At 42.2% G+C, this 24,909-nt stretch overlaps 1 protein-coding gene and 1 long non-coding RNA gene across 13 annotated transcripts in view; one reads left to right on the forward strand and one right to left on the reverse strand.

Annotated features, from left to right (window-relative positions):
* Positions 1–3,707: 3,707 nt before the first annotated feature.
* On the reverse strand, positions 3,708–5,161 carry LOC119969709. Of its 2 annotated transcripts, XR_005461451.1 has the most exons (3): positions 5,059–5,161; positions 4,589–4,676; positions 3,708–4,021 (listed from the first exon to the last, which is right to left on the reverse strand). It is a non-coding gene; the product is annotated as an uncharacterized LOC119969709 (long non-coding RNA). The 2 variants fall into 2 exon arrangements; XR_005461447.1 differs by lacking the exon at positions 3,708–4,021 and having other exon boundaries at positions 4,054–4,676.
* A 138-nt stretch (positions 5,162–5,299) lies between these two features.
* The window catches only part of LOC119969669 (protein quaking), a 659,721-nt gene continuing 640,111 nt past the window's right edge, over positions 5,300–24,909 (forward strand). For 4 of the 11 annotated variants that reach the window (XR_005461444.1, XM_038803618.1, XM_038803656.1 and 1 more), the window contains exon 1: positions 5,303–5,805. Coding sequence is in view for 10 of the 11 variants with exons in the window: in XM_038803618.1 (XP_038659546.1) it covers positions 5,664–5,805 (142 nt within the window). In the remaining variant the exon portion in view is untranslated. Of the gene's footprint in view, positions 5,806–7,292; positions 7,333–24,909 lie in introns of those variants that run through there. The other 7 variants (XM_038803627.1, XM_038803693.1, XM_038803680.1 and 4 more) reach the window with 5 other exon arrangements.

Here is a 24,909-nt window from a genome sequence, read left to right on the forward strand (position 1 = left end):
CTGTCAGATCGACAGCATCAATCCTTTTTAAACTTTATCCTTTGTAATGTGTTCCCCTATGGCGACCATGCAGAGATCTTGTTTGTTTTGACCGTTGTTTTATTTTTTGTGTATGTGTGTTGGGATTTTGAAATGAGTAATTTGTTACATTCCCAGATTACAAATTGTACATAAACCAGTTTTCCAACTTGTTTTTTTTAAAGTTTTGTTTTATAATAAATTAATTATTTTGAGTTATTGAAAGGAGCCTCGTTAAAGTCTATTTTATTCTGGGTCTAGCAGTAATGAAGGTAATAATTGGCAATATTGGTGAGTGAATTAAACATTTACACTTATCAGGGAATCCCTATGGTGTGCCCTGTGGAGTAGTGGGGCTGGAAAAATCTGCTTGTTCCTCCCATCCTGGTCATAACAAATCACTGAAGACTGTGCATCACATTTCCCCTAAAACCTCCACTGGAAGATGCAGGCTGTAGCCCTCAGTTACTCATGCCATATCAGCTACCACTTTTAAGAAAGGAGAAAGAAAAGGTATGAAAACAAAAGTAATAATAAGAATCTTTAATATTGTCACAAGTAGGCTTACATTAACACTGCAATGAAGTTACTGTGAAGATTCCCTAGTCGCCACATTCCAGCGCCTGTTCGGGTACACTGAGGGAGAATTCAGAGTGTCCAATTAACCTAACAAGCATGTCTTTCGGGACTTGTGGGAGGAAACTGGAGCACCCGGAGGAAACCCACGCAGGCATGTGAGAACATGCAGACTCCACACAGTGATCCAAGCCGGGAATGGAACCTGGGACCCTGGCACTGTGAAGCAACAATGCGAACCACTGGGCCACCAAACAAACCGGATTGACAGAAACATAAATAATGACAGAGAAGTATTAACAGAAACACAACAGAGACGGGTGACAGAGAGAAAATTATCTGACTTAACATGTTATGCCATGAGGGATCCGTTGGTATATGTTCATAAAAATAGAAAATTCTGATATAATTGCACTGGCAGACACTAGTGACATTGGTTCCCCTACACTCAAACGCACCAATGGCCTCAACAAATTGTACCATTGCCAGTAAGTCTACCCACTGGTGCAGAAAAATACCCATCCCTATTTTTTTTAAATACAATGATTTAGGCATTTTTTTTTGCTGTTATCACACCACCAGCCAACCATATTTGATCATATTTTCATGGTGAATTAATAAGTGCTTAAAAAATTTGTATCCAATAAAGGCAACTTCACAATAATCATTTTTTTTTAGCTGAGCATTAACAAATCAAGGCAGCTTCCATTAAAAAACAGGTTTAAATTGTTTGGCTGGGCAATCTAAATATGATAATAAATCTGTGTGCACAAAATGTACTATGCTGAGTGTTACTAATTTATTTTTAAAAATTCTCTCTAAAAGTATATTTTTTAGAATTACAAATCGGGACAAGAATTTACTGCTGGGTTTATTAAAATTGGCCATTGTAGGCATTAGAAAGTACACTGATCTTTTTAACTTAAGTGTTGTCCAATGTTTAACCAAAAAATTAAGTATGCAACTATTTAGCACATTAAAAAAAAGCGTATAGGTCTTGTGAAAAAGGGTTCCAATTACAATTAAGAAGTGAAATGCTTTCACCAGCAAGATAAGGTTGCATTTACAATGCAGATTTAGCGTTGATGAAGCTTTTTCAGTTAAACTGGCAGTACATTTGGAATTAGAGGCCAACCCTGGTGGGACTCCTGGGAATAAATTCAATGCCGTGTCACATTTATTTAACAAAGTGCTCATGGAAATCACTGTACGTCCACAAAGCACTTCGCAAATCTACCAAACCCGAAGCTAAATGTTGAAGATTCTCTTATCCACAATTTCCAAACGCTTTTTTTGTTGGAGGTTGGGTAATTGCTTTGCCCATCGCTATATCCAGACAGGTTGTCACCGGGTGACCGTTTAAATTCCCAATTCGGCCATGTCGATGCATTTCTATTTGGATACAGCCAAATACAACAATCCAAGCCAGTAGCTGCCCTGTGTAACCTTACTAATCGTGTCAGTCACATGACCTCAATGTTCTTAAATGGAAATAATGAAGTGGTTCTCTCAAATTAAGAATTCATAGAGTAATTCTGGCGTTTATTCTGTATTCCGGAGGTGACCTCATGAAATATTAATGTAATAGCAAATATGACTCGAATGTAAACTATTTAACGACCTACGTAAGGTTGTTGTCCGAAGATGTTTGTTGACCAGAGAGGTTTGCTGGTTGCATATGTTTATACATTACCACAGGGTTGGTGTTTGCAATGTTTGAAGTATTACAGTCCAATACTATATAGTCTGTACTGATTTATAGGGTCACCAGAGTTCAGATTTCGCCAGACCCCTTCACAAATTGTTCAGGGTTTATCTTTTTATTCAAAGATATATATTTCAGTATCCAAATAGAACTCATATTTCGTTAATGGATAGCCAGTCAAAGCGGGTCATTGAGCCACATCGGTAGAACGGGGATGCAATTGATCTGTGTAATTATAATATTCATTTGCAGTTTACAATGCACACGCTGTTTCCATACTACTGCCCATGTAACCGTAACAGCAGGAATAACTGGGAGAAAATTCAGTTTTTATTGTACATTAGTAAATAACAAATCACAAGAAAAAAACAAACGGGTACAGACAGTGCGAATTGCAAATTAATATTCTGTCGATTTTGTCTGCAGGAATGTGTGTGCAAAAACGATGAAGTAATCGATTAAAGGAACAATGTTGTTTAAGAAACTCCCAAATTGCTATTTGTTGTTGTTTATTTTACCGTGCTAGCTTACACAAAGGTAACACGAAAAAAAACGTACAATCTTTAAAACAGAAATCAGTAATCCGAAAAACTAAAATGTACACTTCCCAAATGTGTTACACTCCGTCCCTGTATAGATCAACATTCCAAACAGCTGCGCCATCCCAGGTGGAAAATGCATCCACAACCTTGCCGTCTCAACAGGAATGTATATTTTTTCCGATTTGCTTTATCCTTATTTAAAGTTTTCTGACAAATTAATAAATAAAATTATTTGATTTTAGTAATCCAAAAGGTGTTGCCTCATAGTTTTTACCAAAAATATCCAGAGACATTGTTGTGGGTTTCGAGGTGCGTCCCAAAGAATGGGTTTTTGTTTAAATCAGAAATCCAGTACAATCCTACTGATCACAGCAAATAACTTACCGCTCAAGGACAAGATTCTTGTTGTTTTAATTGCTTCTCTGTCCGAATTTGCCAACGCAATTCAGCAAATTGCCATATTCGCCATTTGAGCCGTGCATTTACTTTTAAAAGTTTGGGCTTTTTTTCAAACAAGATCCGAAAATGTTTAACAACGCAGTGCAAGTTACCTCAACATATGCAGCAGAAAAGTAAACTATGAAACGTGATGTAATGATTTTGGATACAGAATTGTACGGATCAGTAACACGTTTATTTCTAAAAGTCTGAAAATGGATTGTAATGATAAAATTGTTCTATCGAGGTTTCATTATGGACAGACAACTTTGGCAAACACACTAACTTTGAAAATACACTAAAAACGTATTTTGTTATAAGTGCACATATGTCCCAATTAAAGCTAGCCTCAGTGTCCATAAAAGACAGAGGCAGATAATGTGGGAAGGTGTGGGCAGATGTGGAATGTCAAATAATACATGAGAGAAAAAATGATTACGAATTTAATCCACTCTGGTCAGTCCCCGCTTGAACATTTAGTCATGATGCCTGTTTTTGTCGTGGGACAGAAGTATTTTTACCGATCGCCTGGGGAGAGAGAAAACACGTTTCCCTCAAGTGCTAAATGGACAACATTCCAACGTCCTGACGCCGAAGCAAACGTGTCCTCTTCTTTCCTCTCAGCACGATGTCAATTCATCAACCAAACTGGTGCTTTGCACAAAGAAGTTCCAAACATCTGTGTCTATATTAATGTGGAGATGGAACTGTGATGATACAAGGTGTGGTGACGTGTCGCTGACTTATGTTAAAACAAAGGAAGAAAACGATTCGTTGCAAATTTAAAACACACAATTTTAATTCAACCCATTTCTGTATTCCCTCGCTTCTAAACATGCTTTGAACTTCGAAAGACATTGCTTTTAGTCAGCACCAGGCTGTCAAAGGAGAACTGGTTAAAAAAAAACACACTGACAAACTGTTCGATTATAATTTCCGTAATTCAGTCATTAACCCCTCCCAGAATGATTTGGGATGGTCAAACTTTATGACATGATAACACGACAACATGGACACTTCACTGGTCACCGCCCAAAACATTTCTATTTTACTGTGGTGCTCAATTACTTTTTAAATTTAAAAACCAGTTAAATAAAATGTTTACCACCGGGAGACAAGCCTCACTGAGAGTTTCTCTTTGGGTGGGAGGGGGCGACGGAGATCACAGGTTGCATTTTGTATTGATGGGAGTCTAGAATTAAATCTGGCAATTGCTAAAAACACAATATTTTCCTGTGCTGTTTTCCATGGGAACAGTTGGTTGAGTGGTAGATTTTAAAGAAACAAAGCTTAAGAGTTATTTCTTTACCCGGTCTCTGTTTCCACGTGTGCAGGCATGCATTCATTAACGCAATTCCTCCACATTTCAACATCAATTCAGAGGACAAACCCAGTAGCTGCATAAGGGAGAGAGAGAAAAAAAATCATGAATATTTAAGCTCCCTCGCTACCTTCCAACCAAAGGAGTAGGTATTTAGCACCGAACACAGTCCAGCTTATATGCATATGAATAAGCTGATTGTGCAGGACACAAAGGCGAAAAAAAGCAAGTCGAAAGTGGAATACAAACCCACATCTCTGGGGGGTGATTCATCTCGGGCTTGTCAAATATTTAAGCGATGCGGCGCTTTGCTTTGCAAGCCCGCCTCGCAACCCATTCACTCAGCGCGCACGCGCGAGGTACCACCCCCCCCCCCCCCACCCCACCCCCCACTACCACAGCAGCCCCGGCCACAGCCACCGCCGCCCCGTACCCTCGCGCCGCAAACACATAACAACCTTCCCTGGATTTGCCAGGCACAGCCCGCAAGGCGGCTGCGCGTAAGTCCTCCCCCCTCTCTCTCACCCGGGACGGACCGGCGGCCAAGTAGGCGCGCGCGCAGGGGACGGGGTGCGCACACAGACACGCGCGCGCCACCAAACAGCACGCACGCACGCACGCACGCAGGGAGGAGGCGTTGGGAGAGGGTGCGCTCGCTCGCGCGCGCGCAAGCGCGGGTCACGTGAGGGTGATTTTTTTTTCCTCTTGAGGGTTGATGAGCTCGAGCAGGACCAAGAGGGGAAAAAAAAAATCCACGCAAGAGCCGTTAGTGTGAGAGCTGCTGTGTGCTCGTGTGGAGGCATCGCACCCGCGCAGCACAGACAAAACTCTCAGCACCATTCACACACAGGAGTGAAAGAAAGAAACCCCCTGGGGGAAGCTCCTAGTAAAAGGACAGGAGGAAAAAAAAAAGCAACAAACAAAAAAAGAGACAGTCCAACAAGAAAAGGGACAAGCGTTGTGGGACCAAGAGAAGGACGAGAGAGAGACTTCTCCGCCAGAACTTTCTCAGCGTTTTTTTTGTGTGTGCGTGCTTTTGGGGAGGGGGGTTGTTTATTGGAATATGGTTGGGGAAATGGAAAATAAGGAGCGACCAAAACCCACTCCAGACTATCTCATGCAACTGATGAACGACAAGAAGCTGATGAGTAGCCTGCCCAACTTCTGCGGCATTTTCAATCATTTGGAGAGGCTACTGGACGAAGGTATGTACGGTGGCAATGTGAGGCGCGGGGAGGGGAAGGGGAAACATTCCTCCACACAAATGTAAACACGTTAAAGGCAATGTGCAGGTCTGAGTGGCACCTCCTGTGCATCCTGCACACACTGGAAGGATATGTTCCCATTAGTTCGTAGGGAAGGGTGAGAGCATACGCCGACCATCCTCTTCTCTCCCCCCCCCCCCCCCCCCCCCGTAGTCGCTCCCGGATAAATGCAGGGAACTGGTCAAACTCGGGAAACATATTTGCTTTTTGTCCGTAATTTTTCGCCCAGTGTTGAAAGGACGATCTGGTAACAGTTTGGCGACTCTTGACATTTCCAGGCAGGGTATTTGAAAGGTGAAAACGGCATGGGTGAGCATGCCTTTGGTGTCCCGTCTCTCTGTCTGCCTCCCCCCCCCCCACCCCCCGCCCCCAATTTTGGTGAGGTGGGGGGGAGAATGTCTGCATGAATGGGATTATATAATAATAATAATAAACTCTGCAAAGCACCCGCGGTGTCGATGCCCGGAGGACTCGCGGCAGTGAAATCCCAGCTGCGGACACTTGCACACGCCTATTCCTGATACATTTGTGTCATGGTGAAAATGTGGGTATCGCTATGCAGTGCTAATTTAGGAGATTCTTGGTCGAGGTTGCGTACAGGCGACTTGTTTGTCCCCTGTTTGGAGCTCTGCGAATGGATTTTTTAAAAAGTCGGTCGGCTTGCAAGCGGTGCCTTTTCGTGATTTGAAGTCGAGCGAGGCGCAGTGATTTCCACAACTTTTGGGTTCCTTGTTTCCAAACCAGGCGAGGTTTCAAACGGACACGAGAGGGGAGAGAGAGAGAGAGAGAGAGAGAGGGGGGGGGGGGGGGGCTTGAAACATACAGCTTGAGCCAAGTGTGGCCCCCAACCGGGACACAGTTCAGAGAAAAGGTGGAATCTCCCCGTGAAGGAGTCGAAAAAGACTTACAGATAAGGTGGTGGGAGATAATTTGGAGTGGGGAAAGATGAGCACCGATTAACGGGGGAGGTGGAGTAGGGAGTAAACAACAGCGTTGACTGTCAGTTGCCTTGATCTGCATTTGCCGTGGAAAATGTGTTCAGTGCCAAGAAACTTCCAGCAGTTCTGCAGCTTCAGTAACTTGTGTAACTAACATCTTAAATGTTCCCCTCGAGTGCGGCGTGCATGAGCAAGTCGGAGTTTAAATGTTTGCGTCCCTGTAAATGCAAAATATTGAGACAAGATTACTTTTAGGCCTCTAGCATTTTAAGATATTTTCACTACCCATATTTTGCGTCTATTTAGCCCTGGGTCACTAATAATGGGCATTGCGCCAAATATGTCAAATTGAGCCGAATGGGCAATAGATAACTTGTACAGGAAATGAAGTGACGGGAGAAACGCAAGATATAAGCGTTAAATGTGAAAACGAGATTGATTCTACTCTGGGCTGAGGGGGGTCGATCAAAGGTTTATCCCCACAATGACACTCGGTCTGATTTGATGCGGTTGGTTCATGTTTTCATTGGTAAGGCTTCTGTGTGTTTTAAAGAGGAAGCTAAGAAATGTAACTTAACTGTGAATGGAGTTTCAGTGAAGCAGTTTACATTAATTCTTGCGAAAAGAGAACCAGACGGAATTAGAATAGAGAAGGGAGAGTTTAAAAAAAACATAAACGACATTGACTGGTCAAGCGGCTGGTTCAGATTTCAGACCCATTTTACTGCAGTGTTATCACGATACACAGCAGACTTAATCCCAACAGGGGAGGGGAGAAGAGATGCTAGGAGGAGGAAATGGTCTTGCCCACATTGGTCCAGAGTGGTGTGATACTCTTTACAGATGAGGCAACTTCAAAAAATGGAGGCGTCTGCACAAATTGTCCTTGGTAAACAATGAGTCCGCACCACCAAAGCACAAAAAAAGTTACTATGCGACCCGTAACGAAACTCATTAGGAATAAAGGTCATCACTCACTCTCTGTACAGTCGGCTGTCAGAAGGAATGGCGTGTGAGCTTTCCAAATGCTTACCGTAACCTTTTTACAAGCGAATGCATTTTTTTTTACGTCCACTCATCCATTTGGGATCTGTGCAAAGTTTTCTCGCGCCCCAGTTTTTTCTAATTCAGCAATGACCCAAGAGGCTAGAGGTCAGAGTTTGATAGTATTTCCCCTTTTCAGCAAGGCAAGGCTGTACTAAAGTGGGAAGGAAATGCTTGCAGGCTTAAATCGTTGCTTCTGCTTTAGCTTTCCGCGGCTTGGAACCGGATCGCGCTATTGACTAAAGATGCTGTTCATAAATCTGCCAAATTTAGTAAAAGTTCCATGTTTGAGCGCTAGGGTGTGCCAAATCTTTCCTTGAGGAATCATTGAGGTTTTTCTTCTGTTACTTTCTTCAGGAACCTTGATTTTAATAAATGCGTTATATGCCAAAGGTGACAGACAGCTTTCCATAGTATTCTGATCGGTGATAGGCGGCTTCGCACTCGACGATGACCATTTACTCCAAGTCATGTTGCCAAACTTATATTCGTACCCGCTGGCTGTGCAGATTCGGCTTTCATTCACATATCAAAATATTTTGACGTCTTTAAATAGTAAACGATGATTAATGATTTGTCTTAATTGGAAATAAATATTAGGAGGAACTTCAATTTGCTCTCGTTGGATGCTAAATATAAATTAGATGTTGAAATATAAAATTGCTCTATCCACATTTTTGAAAAAGAATCAAAATAACAAGGATATTATCAATAAACAATATAAAGGCATCTTGCACGATAGTATATTACAATTCGTATAATTGTTTTGTAGAGGCAATTGGGAACGTACGAATGAGTCAATGTTGTTCCAAATTGTGTTTAATAAAACTAAATTTCAGTATCTATTGCATTCTTGAGCCTTGTGGAACACATTTGTATTCCGGTGTGCTCTATTGGGGCAGCACGGTAGCATTGTGGGTAGCACAATCGCTTCACAGCTCCAGGGTCCCAGGTTCGATTCCGGCTTGGGTCACTGTCTGTGCGGAGTCTGCACATCCTCCCCGTGTGTGCGTGGGTTTCCTCCGGGTGCTCCGGTTTCCTCCCAGTCTAAAGATGTGCAGTTTAGGTGGATTGGCCATGATAAATTGCCCTTAGTGTCCAAAATTGCCCTTAGTGTTGGGTGGGGTTACTGGGTTATGGGGATAGGGTGGAGTTGTTGACCTTGGGTAGGGTGCTCTTTCCAAGAGCCGGTGCAGACTCGATGGGCTGAATGGCCTCCTGCACTGTAAATTCTATGATTCTATGATTGTCGATATGGGGTCGGTTTAGCTAACTTGGCTGGACAGCTGGTTCAATTCCAGTACAAGCTGAGGTTATTCATGAAGGCCCCACATGCTCAACCTTGCCCCTCCCCTGTGGTGATCCTTGGGTTAAATCACCACCAGTCAGCTCTCTCCCCCTCAGAGCAGAAAGCAGTCTATCTGGGATTATGGCAACTTTTTATTTTTAATCAATAGCCATTCTGATCACATGTTTTACATTTATTTGGTGTAAAGAGGGTGAGGAAACTTTTTTCTGATCTGTATTTCCGGTAGTTACAACAGAGCACTGAACTCCCAAGTAGTTTGGTGGTAAATGTTGCTGAGACAGCCATCAGTGATTGACTGGTAAAATGAGCTCCTTCCCACATTCTCAGAAAATATTTCTTGGTGGATTGTTTAAGAGACATTATTTTATAAATGATATGACTGCATATGTTTTCAAATTGATCATCTTTGTCAGAAGGATTGAAGAAAGTGAATCTTTTCAGATGACCCGTTTTTATTGTAACCATTGAATTGTTATTAAGATTGCATTCTGTGAACTTAGCTTCACTGACAATTAAAAAAAAAGCATGCACCAACCTTTAGTAAATTTATGGTAAATTAAGATCATAGAACAGAACAGGACAATCAGTAGGAAGTGCTCTTTTATCACAGTGTAGCAAATATTGAGAAGGGGGCTTTCCGTTTTGAGACTTAGTATGTTTCCTGGAATTGTAAGATTCCATGTCCGATTTATCTACAGTAATGCTACGTGATGTAGAGGGTTTATGTTACTGTAATAATCAACTACTTTCATGCACCCATAACATTTCTTCATTGCTGTATATTGAGAGGGGTTTAATTTAACAAGCGATAGTGACAGGCTATCTTTCTATAAATAGTAACCACAATTTGTTTTAGTAGTAAGAAGTCTTACAACACCAGGTTAAAGTCCAACAGGTTTGTTTCAAACACGAGCTTTCGGAGCACGGCTCCTTCTTGCTGAAGAAGGAGCCGTGCTCCGAAAGCTCGTGTTTGAAACAAACCTGTTGGACTTTAACCTGGTGTTGTAAGACTTCTTACTGTGCTCACCCCAGTCCAACGCCGGCATCTCCACATCATGTTTTAGTAGTGACAGCATGAAAGCTTAGTACATAATTTGTTTGACTACATCACTTATCCTGTGCAGTAAAATTAACTTCTAGTACTTCTGTGAAGTGAGTAGGCTCTGTTGGAGATGGGCTTAATTTAGATCTTTTATCCATCATCCGTGTGCTGGTCAACCTATGTTGGAACCCACTTCTGATCTTAAAATTCTCACTCTTGTTTTCAAATCACTCCATGGTTTTGTCCCTTCCCCTTCCTTGAACCCCCTCTGGCCCTGCAACATGCTGAAACCTCTGCAATCCTCCTATTTTTCCTGCTTATGCATTCCTGACATCCTTTACCCCACCATTAGTGACCATGCCTTTATTTATCTCGGCCTTAAGTTCTGGAATTCTTTCCCTAAATCTTTCAACTTTCCCACCATTCTTCTGTCTTAAGACCTTTGGTCATGTTTTTGATGATCTGCCCTAATGTTTCCTCCTTTGGCTCAGTTTTAATTGTTTTGTTAACTATGCTACTGTGAAATGCCGAGGAAGTATTACGTTAAAGACACTATGCTGTATGTTGCTGTTGTTATCTATTTTTTTGTTTCCTTACCATATTGGGATGGAAGGAAGAAGGATAATATGGTTTACATGGTTGCCCTGTATGATAGTGTATTTATAGGTTGGTGAGTAAAGTACTAATTCACAGCTGATAGTGTATTGTTGAGATTACCTTGCTGGGATTTGCTGTCAGAACCAGCAACGTTTACTTACAGGGATGCATGGCGTTCTCCTCTCAGTTCAATTTTCACTTGAACACAGGTGAAAACACATTTGATATCTTTATCACATATCTAGGAGTTCTGGAGTGCTTAATTCAGTTTACATGCACTGTGTGATGTCAAACACAGCAGTGTAACAGGTTAGTTGAACTAGTGGATCATTTCCTGTCTTTTTTCCTTATGAATGGCCTCTTCAGTGTGACTGACATTGCTTCCTTTAAGGGTCATATTACATTTTCCTCTGGAGTAACAAGATAATCTGTGTTTATGCTTCACACACAGTAAATTGCAGAAAAAAAATAGCCTTAATTAGTAATACATTGCTGATTACAAATCATTGTTCTATCATTCAAATACTAATTGTAAGATGTGCAGCTTGCAGCTTAAAATCTTGATACATTTTGATTTGGTTTTACTTGTTTTGTATATAGCGACTATTGGTTAGGGCGAGATCTGGGGCAGTATTATGATACACTTACACATTCTGGGCTTATACTTTTTAAAGATGCAGAGTAAATCAGAAAGAAACAATAATAGTTGAATAAAAAGGGTAAAAATACCTGCATTGCAGACTGGCTTAACTCATTACTTACAGGCAACTGTAATCATCTTGTTAATGTATACCGAACACAGCAAACCTAGCAGCCTGGCACAGATCCAAATTGACTGACATATTAAACAGTCTCTGCTTCATTCAGCAATTTAATTAATCAACTGCCTAAAGAGTATGGTGTATTTTGAAGAAAAAGTAGGGTATTCTTGGTTTAAGTTCGTTCAAGGTTTTGAGTGGCACAGTGGTTAACACTGCTTCACAGCATCAGGAACCCAGGGTTGATTCTGGCCTTGGGTGACTATGTAGAGTTTGCTCATTCTCCCCATGTTTGTGTGGTTTTCCTCCGGGTGCTCTGGTTTCCTCCCACTGTCCAAGGACGTGCAGGTTAGATGAATTGGCCATGCCAAAGATTAGCAGGTTGGGTGTGATTACAGGAGATAGAGTGGGGGCATAGGCCTAGGTAGAGTGCTCTTTCGGAGGGTTGGAGCAGATGCAATTACCGAATGGCCTCCTCGGCACTGTAGGGATTCAATGAATTTGCTGACATCAAATGAAGTTGGTTTATTTAATGTCCAGAATTTTTATTTTACTTTGAATGTATATATTCTGTGAATAACTGAACTGCTGATTTATCAGCTATCTCCGATTTGCAACCATTTCACAACTACTCAAATAACTGCAGGAAAAAATGGAACCTTCTCTTTTTCTCCATTTATACAAGTGTTAAACCATGATCTTGAATATCAAAATATCAGTAGCAGTTTAGGGGCTAATGTCTGCTTTTAGTTGTGGAGCTTAACTATAAAAATTATTATAAAGTAATTCTTTCACAGATGCTCTGAAATCTCAAAACATTAACTATCTCTCCACATATGCTCCCAACATTTTTCTATCTTTATTTTATATTTATTAATTATTATAATTATTGTCCTAATTAATGCATCTGAGCATCCAACAGTTGTGATTCTGATTTAATATGGGCTTCAAGAACTCTAAATATCTACAATGGTATAATGAAAGCTTCATAGGAGATGTGCTGTAAACCCAATACTCGAGGGTTGTTTCCTACCCTTTTCATTTAAGAAGTGAAACATTCAAAAGATTGCTTTTTGTTTGTGAAAAGGTGAGAAAATAGTTTCGCATAAAAACCTCATAGAACTGATAAATTCTTAGGCATGGAAAATGTGTGCAGATACATATGAAATGAAAATTGCTTATTGTCACGAGTAGGCTTCAATGAAGTTACTGTGAAAAGCCCCTAGTCGCCACATTCCGGCCCCTGTTCAGGGAGGCTGTTACATATTAATATATGTTAACAGTATAAGTATTACCTTGAGTACCAGTATTTGAGTTGGATCCCTGAGTGCATGAGCGAGACACTAAACTCTTCTATATGTAACATTTTCAAAAGGTTGAGGCCTCTTGACCAATTTTACAATATTAGTGTTGTAACACTTTTTCACAAGACTAATTTGCCTTTTGTCAGCTGCTCCTTCTAGCATTTTTTGCACAGTTGTTATTAACTCAGGCTAAATTGCATGAAAAATAAAACTACAAAACACAACCCATTCTGGCACAAAAGCATAAAGGGAATCATAACGTTCTTCAGAAATAACTTCTTGAAGTGTCCACCCATCAAGTTCCACTTCCAGAATTCTATCCAAATCACTGCCCACACTTATATGGTTAGGTTTACTTAACTTGCTTCAGGTTATATTTATATAACAGATAAAGGGACAAAGTAAATCAAATTTTAAATTGTCTTTTATTTGTGGAACAATGCCCAGACAGGCCATATTTATTGGACTAATAAACCTCCTCACACACAGCTGTTATCTAGGAACAATAATTTCACGAAGATCTTGTAGCATAATTGAATTTAGTGCTGTCATATTGATACTCTTAGTTACAAAATTGTACTCTCTTTGTAAACCTTTGTAGCCGCTTCACACAGTGTAATTCCAAAGCAATTGTTTTACTTAAAATTTAAATGCACCTAATGAGATAGTGGGTGGGCGGGAGAGCTTACACAGTTGTTTTTCTTTGAACAGAACATTCAATTCGCTGAAATCTATTTCTTATGGGAGGGAGTTCTACACTGGTCACGTGTGTTCATGTTTCATCATGTGGGATAAATACTTTTGATTTTATTTAACATCCTTTTATTTACAAAATGGCAAAATTGTAAATGTAACATTTATTTCACTCCTCCAATGCATTGCTAGTTTCCCAAGCTTGCAAAACTGAAAAGGGAGACGCTGAGTCGAGGCCTAGTATCTTTGTAGTTGAAAGAATCGAGAGCACTGCTAAAAGGAGGATTTATGCATCAAAGGGTAATGCACCCTCTAAAAAATTGCTCAATTTCCCGCTTCCAGTTCGCAAAAATGGCTATAAATAAAGAAGTCTGTTCAAAAGCAGTATATCTTGTTTAGTATTTATATTTATTTACAGTACCAACATTTCACTTCACTAACATATAGTTAAATAAGCATTTTGTTAAATATACTGTTGAAATCTGAGGAATCTATATCATAAGTTGCTCACTTGTGCTATTTTGGTACACTGAAAGTTCAGAAGTTTGCAGGATGTACTGAATCATCTAGAGCAAACACAGCATTATAGTGCCTGTTTCCCAGTGGACTTAATTGTTTGCCTTCCAAAGGAATGTTTAGATCCCAGCCTCCTACAGTTTGGGGAAATTGTAGCCTTGATGACACCCAGGTCGTGATTGTCATATCCTGCAAGAAAATGTTCATATATAAATGTTGTAGGTGTGTGTATTAGTTGTTTTCTTCATAATAAAACAGAACTGTGAGGATTGGATATGCACATTAAAGAAGGTATGGAGCTCAAATTGACAATCAGCTGCAGGGACTGGAATTTTGCCATTTTATCGCAGTCAACCATTGCTATGAGACAAGTGTGTCACAATGATAGTGGGCTGAACTGCATTTCACCTGCATTCTGTTACATATTTTCTCAGGGCAGCCTATGGTACTTTGGAGATGATGATAGGATGCTACCAAATCTGTCATAATATCTAACTGAACATGGTGTGGATGTAGTGGGATTTAGATCAAGAGGATACGTAAAAGTTAAAAAATTTCCAAAGGTGATCTGTAGAACCGAGTGTGTTCATTCATCCAGATATGAGAACGAATGCAATTGCTTAAACTGTTCATAACACACAATGTTATGATGGATTCTAACAGGCTGTTGTATGGTGCCAACTCAGCTTGTTTCCCTTTTAAGATTAATGTTTCTCTGGTAAATTGAAATTGATCTTATGTGGGCTTCATTGCACTTTGACTGGAATTCTTTTTCTCCCCTCCCATTCTCCTCTGTCACACCAATCAATTACTCCGTTATTTTAGGAGATATTTACATGTAACCTACATTTGTGGCGAGTTGATAAATGTTTCATTGATTTGCAAACATCAACAAAAACAAAAGTAACATTTTAAATCAGAGATATTTGAGTTGTCTTAAGTTTTTGTTTGAAAAGCACTGATAATTAAATTGAGATCCTAAGATGACCAGTGCTACAAACTGCATTTGAAATATTATTTCAATAACAGCATGGATTTAGATTGCATTATTAAAGTAATAAAAAATCCCAGGGCACTTCACAGGAGCATTATAAAGCAAAACGTGACACCGAGCGACACAAGGGCAATTGGCCAAATGCTGGGTCAAGGAGGCAGGTTTTAAGGAGTGTTTTAAAGGAGGAAAGAGCAGTAGAGAAGCAGTGAGGTACAAGGTGAAACTGCTGACCTTGGGACCAAGGCAGCTGAAGGTACAACCACTAATGGTGGAGCAATTAAAATCAGGATGCTGAAGAGACGCTGCAAGAGCACTAATATCTCAAAAGGTTGTGGGATTGGAGGAGATTAGTGTTGACAAGGAATGAGGCTATGGAGGGATTTGATTGCTAAGAAAAGTGATGGAGTTGGTGACTAAGGAATGGAGTTTACAAATGGATGGCAGATAGTGGGCCTGGTTCTCCGAGCGCCGGGCCGGAGAATTGCCGCAACCGTGCCACGCCGGCCTGACACGCGATTCTCTGAGGTGCGGAGAATCGGCGCCATTTGCGCCGGCGTGTTTGACGTGGCGCTGGTCGCGGGCCGCTGATTCTCCAGACCGGATGGGCTGAGCGGCCGGGCGGGAAAAGCAGAGTCCCGCCGGCGCTGTTCACCCCATGTCACTGCCAGCGGGAACTCTGCGTGAAGGGTCGGGGGCAGCCTGTGGGGCGGGGAAAAGCGCTTCTTCACTGGGGGGGGGGGCCTCCGATGGGGTCTGGCCAACATTGGCGGGCGGGCCTCCTCTTCCCCTCTTCCCCCCCCCCCGCCCCCTCCACCTGCCCAGCCTACTTTGTTGCATGGCCGGCCCCTGAAGCCCCGTGCCATGTGTCGGGGCCAGAGCGCGCTGAAAAAGCCCCCCGCGCATGCGCGGGCTGGCGCGGCCCAACTGCGCATGCGCGGGTTCGTGTGGCGTCCATTTGGTGCTAGGAAGGGAGGCTGGAGCAGCGTGAACCGTCGTCCCCGCACCCGTTTCGTGCCATCGTGAAACGCGACAGCGTTCACGACGGCACGAACACTTAGTCTCCATTTCGGAGAACTGCACCCAGTATTTCCGGTCTTCCCAGTATTTCATTTTGGCTAGGGCTGAACACCTGATGTAGGAATTTTTTTAGGCAACAATCTCAAATGAACTAAGATGGTTATTTAAAAAAAAAATGTAGTTAGGAAAGGTACCTGTATGCATTGCATGTAAAGAGTGTCAGATGGAATACTGCTGAGATACAGGTATGATTTTTGGATTGTTCTTTAAAAATTCATAGGTGTTCTATAGTTAATCAAACTTCAACATGCACCCATTCTATTAAAACCCTTAGTTAAGTGTCCATCCATGCTGCAAGCTCTGTTCCCTAGTCACCAACTCCTTCCCTCTCCCTAGCAATTGTCTGAAGCTAAACCAGAATATATGCAAACCTCATGGTATATTTGACCCCGCAATGAACTTCTGAGTACATATCGATGGTGTCACTAAAATTTCTGTAAAGTTGCCCGATTCTGTCCCTGCCTCAACTTATCTGCTGCTGAAACTTTCACCCATGCATTTGTTACCTTCTCGACTTGGCACCTTGATAGCTTTACACCTTTTAACCACTGGAAACTTTGGTGTTATCCAAAACCCTGCTGACCCTATCCTGGCAGAGTTTCATTCATTCATCACTACTGTGACTGCAGACCTAAATTGGTTCCTGGTCAATAAAGCAACACCCCGGTTTTTAAAATTTTCATCCTTGTTTTCAAAGCACTCCATAGCCTCATTCCTTGCCAACACTAATCTCCTCCAATCCCACAACCCTCCAAGATATTAATGCTCCTGTGATGTCTCTTCAGCATCCTGAATTTTATTGCTTCACCAATGGTGGTTGTATCTTCAGCTGCCTTGGTCCCAAGGTCAGGAGTTTCCTCCCTGCACCTCACTGCTTCTCGACTGCTCTTTCCTCTTTTAAGATGTTCCTTAAAACCTACTCCTTGACTGAGCATTTAGCCAATTGCCCTTATGTTGATTGGTGTCACGTTTGCTTTATAATGCTCCCGTGAAGTGCCCTGGAATTTTTGAATTACGTCAATGATGCAATCTAAATACATGCTGTGATTAAAGTAATAATATTTCAAATGCAGTTTATAGCACTGTTCATCTATAGGATCTCAATTTAAATATTTGGGCTTTTTAAAAAAAAAACTTTTAAGACCACGCTTTCTACTCAAATATCTCTGATTTAAAATGTTACTTTTGTTTTTGTTGATGTATATAAATCAATGAATCATTTATCAATCACCACAAATGTAGGTTACATGTAAATATCTCCTAAAATAACTAAGAAATTGATGGGATGGTGCAAAGATCTGTTCCTTGATACATCTTGTGACAGTTAAACTGGAATAAGTCTGATGTGTAATCCTGGATATATTCGAGTCACTCCCCACTCCCCTGAATAAACACAGTATATAATTCTCGTGTACCTCTCAATAAATTCTTCCCCTCTTCAGTAATCTAGATTCTTTAATGTAATACAACACACTCTCTTTTACAAACCACATGCAACTGATTATTACTGAACAATTTGCAATTTTTAAAGTTTCATGCAAGTCATGAGCAAAAAACAAAACCAATTCTGAGCACTTCCTGTAGAGTGGTCCACTTTTTAAGGAACCGAGTGGAACTAGCTCTCGTATGCATGTGAAACGTTTCTTGATTTTCTTTGTACTGTTCTACAGTCAAATACAAATTGAGCTACTTCATAATAGAGTACAGTTCAGATGTTTCACCTTGCTTCCAACCTTTTAAAACAACTTAATACACGGAGCACATTTTGGTAGGATCTACTGTTTTATTAACAATCCATTATCATGTGAATAAATCTTTCTAAAAGTACACAGAACCTTTAGTGCAAGACTTACATGGGAGTTAGTGCTCACTTCCCTGCACATTGAGGTCTTAGTTTCAGTCACACTAATGGGTTGGGGGCATCATATGGAAGTGAAGTGTTTCTCCACAAAGAGAGGTTATATTTAGAGGGTTAGTTTCTATATTCTGCTTTTCACGTTTCATGGGGCTGGATTAGGTGCAGTGTTTGCCTTGACTCATGAAAGGTTCCTCCCCTTTGTTAGCCATGATCATGCAATACAGGGTGTTGTGGGACGAAGAAAAATAATTGGATTATTTTTCTTGCATTCAGCATACAGATAAATTGTTTACTTATTATCTGCTAAATTTTTTTCAAATGTATAACTCAACTGAACAAATATGTCTTTGAATCTATGGCATTCTAATTCTTAGAATGTTACAGCACAGTTTGGGTGATTGGAGTGATTCAGTTAATCCCACTCCCCTGCTTTTCCTCAATAGTCCTTTGATTTTTTTTTTCCTTCAAGTTTTTATCCAATTCTCTTAAGTTGCTAATAAATTTTCTTCACCCTTTCCAGCAGTGCATTCTAGATTACAGCTTGCTGTGTAAATTTGTGTCCTCTTGTTATTGATCTTTTTGCCACTGGAAAAGATTTCTCCTTATTTACTGTATCAAGACATGAATGATTTTGAACACCTATCGAATCTCCTCTTAATGCCTATTCTAAGGAGAATAACCCTACAATCTGTACATTTTCATAAAGCTGAAATCTAGCACCCCTGGAACTTTCTAGTAAATCTTTTCCACTTCTTCCTAAGTACTTAGAATTATCCACAATATCATGTGGCGCGGTTGCGGCGATTCTCTGGCCTGGCCCTGGGAGAACCACGAATATCTTCCTTTTCTTTTACCCCATTCTTTTATTAATCAAATAATCTATATGCTTATTTAACAACCTGCTCAATTTGGCCTGCCACCTTCAAATACTTGTGTACACACACTTCAGATGTCTCTATTTTTGCCACAATGACCACTTAAGTTAAATTTTACCAAACTGTATCCTGCTGAAGTCTGTTACTATCCTTCTCATTATTTACTATGTTTCCACCTTTTGTGTCATCTGCAAACTTTGAAAATATGCTTTATTCACCCTTATTAAGATATATCAAATATAGCAGTGGTTCTGGGGCCCTGTGGAACACCACTGTATACTTCCCTCCAGATCAGGTTTCCAACTCTGGCGTTTGCATCAAAAACTCCCATGTATGTCGCACAAGTCTTTTGCAGAGTAAAACTGCAACAATGTGCCTGAGCCACAGCTCATAGAAAGTACGGGACATTTTACATTTCAGACATGTATCTGGATGATTGGGGGTTTCTGCCAGTAATATTAGAATCCTGCATCCATTAGAGACTAAGTTGAGATCTCCAAAGCTCATGCCAGATAGGACCAGAAGCGAGTGCAGACTTCCATCTAATCGGTTAGAAGCAGACTTTCCAATAGTTAAGGGTACTGGAACGATGATCTTTAATGCTTATTATGTGATATGGTTGTCATTCTGTTTGCTGGCTCACATTTGGCAGAGAAGAATAAGCAGAAAAGCAATTATTTGGTTTCCCAATTTATAGGGACTGTGAAATTTTGACTTCGTATTTTTGGGGCTAATAATAATAATCCTTTTTAAAAATAATAATAATTGTTATTGTCACAAATCAGTGCACATTAACACTGCAATTAAGTTACAGTGAAAAAACCCTTTTACCACTGTTTGCATTTTACTATATTCTGAAAATATGGGACTAATGATCCAAAATGTCAAATTATCCCAAATTAGTATCAATTGCCATTTATTAAAATATTAGAGAATTTCTTGTTTAACTTTTTATCAAGTATTGCACTTTAAAAAAAAAAAATGAAGTAAAGCTTGATCTTTTGCAGTCAGTATCAAACAAATGGCACTAGCGGTTCACTCCACGTACACTACCTCACAGGCGTTTTGTATGCTTTTGTACTGGAATTTGGGGTGATAAATCAAAAAAGTGCAGTATCCTTTACAGGCGATCTGACTGGTGAGAATAGGGCAAACAACTGTGTATCTTATCAATCAGTTAGATTGAAGAATCATTTGTGAAGTATGCAGAATCTGAAACAAGAATTGTAGGTTAATAGTTAATTTAATGTCAAATTCAATATGCAAAACAAAATAGATGAGGGGAGGGAAAGAGATGATTGAGTGATAAAGTACTTCGGAAAAAGATTTTAAAAAATCTCCAGCAATAATTAAGTCTGGAAGATTGAGACTCCTCTGCAATTACAGTGGCAGATTAGGTTGTTTGACAATAATTAGGACTCGTAATGTTGTTAAAAAATCACTTGGATTTGAATGCAACATTTTATGGTATGCTTATGGGTATCATGTATTTGAATGCAGAGTCTCTTGGCAAGATTCTGGTGTAGGGAAGTTCTGGAGAACAGGGTAACTTTGACAACAACATCTTGATTTCTGCATTTGCACATGTGTGGTCACCAGAAATTGCTGTCTGATTTACTCTTTAATGGTGAGTATTGATTGCTACACTGCTACTTTCAATGCAAAATCTAGGCCATCCATTATCATTGATTTCTGCACAGCCCCATTCCCTAACTTTCCATCCTTCCAGTAACTGTCTGAAGCTGTGATAGATCATTTACATACTTGGTAGTGTGTTTGACCCAAAGATTGGTTCATGGCTACACATCCACTCCAGCACCTCCTTTCACCTCTGTAACATTGCCTACCTTAGCTCACCTGCTGAAACCCTCATCCATGCTGTTATCCTTAGACTTGACTATTCCAAAGTCCTCCTGCCTAGCTTCCCATCTTCCATCCCGTACAAGCGGGCTCATTCAAATGTCTGTTGACAGTTTCCTAACTCGCACCAAGTCCCATCACCCATTATCATTGAGAAGATGTTTCCCCTCATGGGGAATCTGGAACCAGGAGACAGTTCCAAAATCAGGGGTGTACCATTTAAGATGGAGATGGGGAGGAATTTCTTCTCTTGCTTGCTGATGTACAGTCTCCCAGTCTGGAAACACCTCAGTTTTAAAATAAGATGGTAGAGTGTTGGTCCCCTGCGTTTGCTCTACCAGCCAACAAGGTCACGGCTGATTGGATGTGGCCTTAACTCAACTTTCTGGTCTGTTCCCTAGAACCTCCTTGTTAATCAAAAAGCTGTGTAACTGAGCTTTGATTACGTTCAATGACCTAACCTCTACTGTTCGCTCGGAGAGAATTCCAAACACTCCCAACACTCTGAGAGAAGAAATTCCTCCCCATCGCCATCTTAAATGGTACACCGCTGATTTTGGAACTGTCTCCTGGTTCCAGATTCCCCATGAGGGGAAACATCTTCTCAACACCTATCATGTCAACATGCCTCAGAATCTTGTATGTTTCAATAAGGTCACCTCCCATTCTTCTAAACTCCAATGAATATAAGCCCAACCTGCTCAACCTTTGCTCAGAAGTGAACCCCTTCAGCCCAGATATCAGCCTAGTGAATCTTCTCTGAATTGCCTCTAATGCAAGTATGTCCCTCCTTTAGTAAAGTGACCAAAACTGCACACTATACTCGAGGCATGATCTCACCAATGCCTCATTTAGTAGCAAGACTTCACAACTTTTATATTCCATGCCCCTTGGGCAGCACTGCTGCCTCACAGTTCCAGGGACCCAGGTTTAATTCCGGACTTGGGTGACTATGGAGTTTGCATTTTCTCCTTGTGTCTGTGTGGGTTTTCTCCGGTTTCCTTCCACAGTCCAAAGTTATGCAGGTTAGGTGTTAAATTTCCCCTTGGTGTCTAAAAGGTTAGGTGGGATTATAGGATAGGGTTTAAGTAGGGTGCTCTTTCTAAGGACTGGTACAGACTCAATGGGCTGAAAAGCCTCCTTCTGCACTGTTAGGATTTTATTCAATCGTTGAATAAAGGCCAACTTTCTGTTTGCTACCTTAATTACTTGCTGTACCTGTAAGCTGACCTTTTGTGATTCTTATACAAGGACCCCCAAGTCCCTCTGCATTGCAGTTTTCGGTATTGTCTCTCCATTTAAATAATGTCTGCTTTTTTGTTCGTCCTGCCAAAATGGCAATCACAATTTCACACATTATATACTCCATTTGCCATTTTTTAAAAAATAAACAATTTTATTGAGGTATTTTTGGCATTGTAAACAGTTACAGTATACAGTAATGTGCAAAAATCAACCCAAAACAGAAACATAGTGCAAAAGACCAATCCTCTCTCATAAACAGTACCCGCCTATTTATCCCTCCTATTCTACTCTAATCTCCCCCCCACCCCTTGCAGACGTTTAATTCCCCGCGAATAAGTTGATGAATGGTTGCCACCTTCGGGTGAACCCTAAAACAGATCATCTCATGGCGAACTTAATTTTTTCCAGCCCTAAAAAGCTTGACATGTCCGAGAGCCATGCTTCGGTCTTCGGGGGCTTTGAGTCCCTCCATGCCAGTAGGATACGTCGCCGGGCTACCAGGGAAGCAAAGGCCAAGACGTCGGCCTCCCTCTCCTCCTGGACCCCCGGGTCTTCCGAGACCCCAAAAATTGCCACCAATGGATTCATCACCACCCTAGTTGTCAGTATCTGGGACATGATCTTCGCAAACCCCTCCCAGTATCTCCTAAGTTTTGGTCATGCCCAGAACATGTAAATGTGGTTCACTGGCCCTCCCGCACACGTCGCGCACTTGTCGGCGGACGGCGCACCCCGTCCGCCGTCATGCTCGGAATCCACCGTCCATACTCCCAGGGGCGAATCGGCAGTTGTCGCATATTGGAAGTTATACGCTGGGCTGAGGATTCCCCAATCCGAAGAACTCGTCGGGGTCTTCAATGTACAACACGTCTAGTTGCGGTTCGGATTTGGTACGGGGGTAGTCACCTCCCAAAATGAAATCTTCGTCTGAGTCGTTCCAAGACCTTATCATCTTCTAGGACATGCTTACTGAATGTTGCAGGGTTCTGCGGAGGTTACTTTCAGCTACTGGTCAAATTTCAGCAATGTGCTGTCGTTCCAGGTGAAAGAATCGGGTTTTACGGCTTTAAAACTTTTTTTTCGTGTTTTGGGACATTTCCCCTTTAAGTAAAGATGACAATCCTCCCAAGATTCCTTTTTTAAAAAAATGATTTTAATTCAAATTTTCCCATTTTCACAAAAAAGAAAACAATAACAGAAAATTCTAAGAACAAAAAAAAACAGAACCCCCCCGCCGCAAATACAAAAGAGAAACAATAAATTAACGCCCGTCATTGGCAAAAAACAGATATTCAACCCAAAACAAAAACAGAGACAACCCCCCCCCCCCCCCCCCCCCCCCCACCCCCCACCTCCCCCGGTTGCTGCTGCTGCTGACCTTTTGTTTTTACCGTTCTGCCAGGAGATCTAGGAATGGTTGCCATCTCCTGAAAAACCCCTGCACTGACCCCCTTAGGGCAAATTTTACCCTCCAATTTAATAAACCCCGCCATATCGTTGACCCAGGCCTCCACGCTTGGGGGCCTCGCATCCTTCCACTGAAGAAGAATCCTCCACCAGGCTACTAGGGACGCAAAGGCCAGAACACCGGCCTCTTTTGCCTCCTGCATTCCCGGCTCCACTGCAACCCCAAATATTGCGAGTCCCCAGCCTGGATTGACCCTGGATCCTACCACCCTTGATACCGTCCTTGCGACACCCTTCCAAAATTCCCCCAGCGCTGGGCATGCCCAGAACATGTGGACATGGTTTGCTGGGCTCCCTGAGCACGTAATATACCTGTCCTCGGTCCGAAAAAACCGGCTCATCCTTGTCCCGGTCATATAAGCCCTATGCAGTACCTTAAACTGTATGAGGATAAGCCTCGCACACGAAGAGGAGGAGTTCACCCTTTCTAGGGCATCCGCCCACGTCCCCCCCTCAATCTCCTCACCCAGCTCCTCCTCCCATTTATCTTTCAGCTCCTCCACCGAGGCCTCGTCTACCTCCTGCATCACCTGGTACACTTCCGAGATCCTCCCCTCTCCAACCCATACCCCCGAGAGCACCCTGTCCAGGACCCCACGCGGCGGCAGCAGGGGGAACCCCACCACCTGCCGCCTGACAAACTCCCTTACTTGCATGTACCTAAAGGTGTTCCCCGGGGGGAGCCTGAACTTCCCTTCCAGCTCACCCAGGCTCGCAAACTTCCCGTCTATGGACAGGTCCCCCAGCCTCCTGACACCTGCCCTGTGCCAACTCAGGAACCCGCCATCAATTCTCCCCAGAACAAACCGGTGGTTCCCCCATATCAGGGACCCCATAGAGGCCCCCCACCTCCCCCCTGCGCCACCTCCATTGCCCCCCAATCTTGAGGGTAGCTGCCACCACCGGGCTCGTGGTATACCTCGTTGGAGGGAGCGGCAGCGGTGCCGTTGCCAGCGCTTCCAGGCTTGTACCCACACAGGATGCCATCTCCAGCCACTTCCATGCCGCCCCCTCCCCGTCCATTACCCACTTACGCACCATCGCTGTGTTGGCAGCCCAATAATACCCACAGAGGTTGGGCAACGCCAGCCCCCCCCCCCCATCCCTGCCCCGTTCCAAGAACACCCGTCTCACCCTTGGAGTCCCGTGTGCCCACACAAACCCCGTAATGCTCCTGTTAACCCACCTGAAAAACGCCTTCAGGATAAGGATGGGGAGGCACTGGAACAGCAACAAAAACCTCGGGAGCACCGTCATCTTGACTGACTGCACCCTACCCGCCAAAGACAGCGGCAGCATGTCCCACCTCTTAAACTCCTCCTCCATTTGCTCCACCAGCCTTGAGGTTTAGCTTATGCAAGGCCCCCCAGCTCCTGGCCACCTGAACCCCCAAGTACCTGAAGCTCCTCTCCGCCCTTTTCAGTGGGAGCCTCCCAATCCCCCCTCCTGGTCCCCGGGTGTGCCACA

Source organism: Scyliorhinus canicula, chromosome 1, assembly GCF_902713615.1.
Source record: "Scyliorhinus canicula chromosome 1, sScyCan1.1, whole genome shotgun sequence".
Taxonomy (NCBI): Eukaryota; Metazoa; Chordata; class Chondrichthyes; order Carcharhiniformes; family Scyliorhinidae; genus Scyliorhinus; species Scyliorhinus canicula.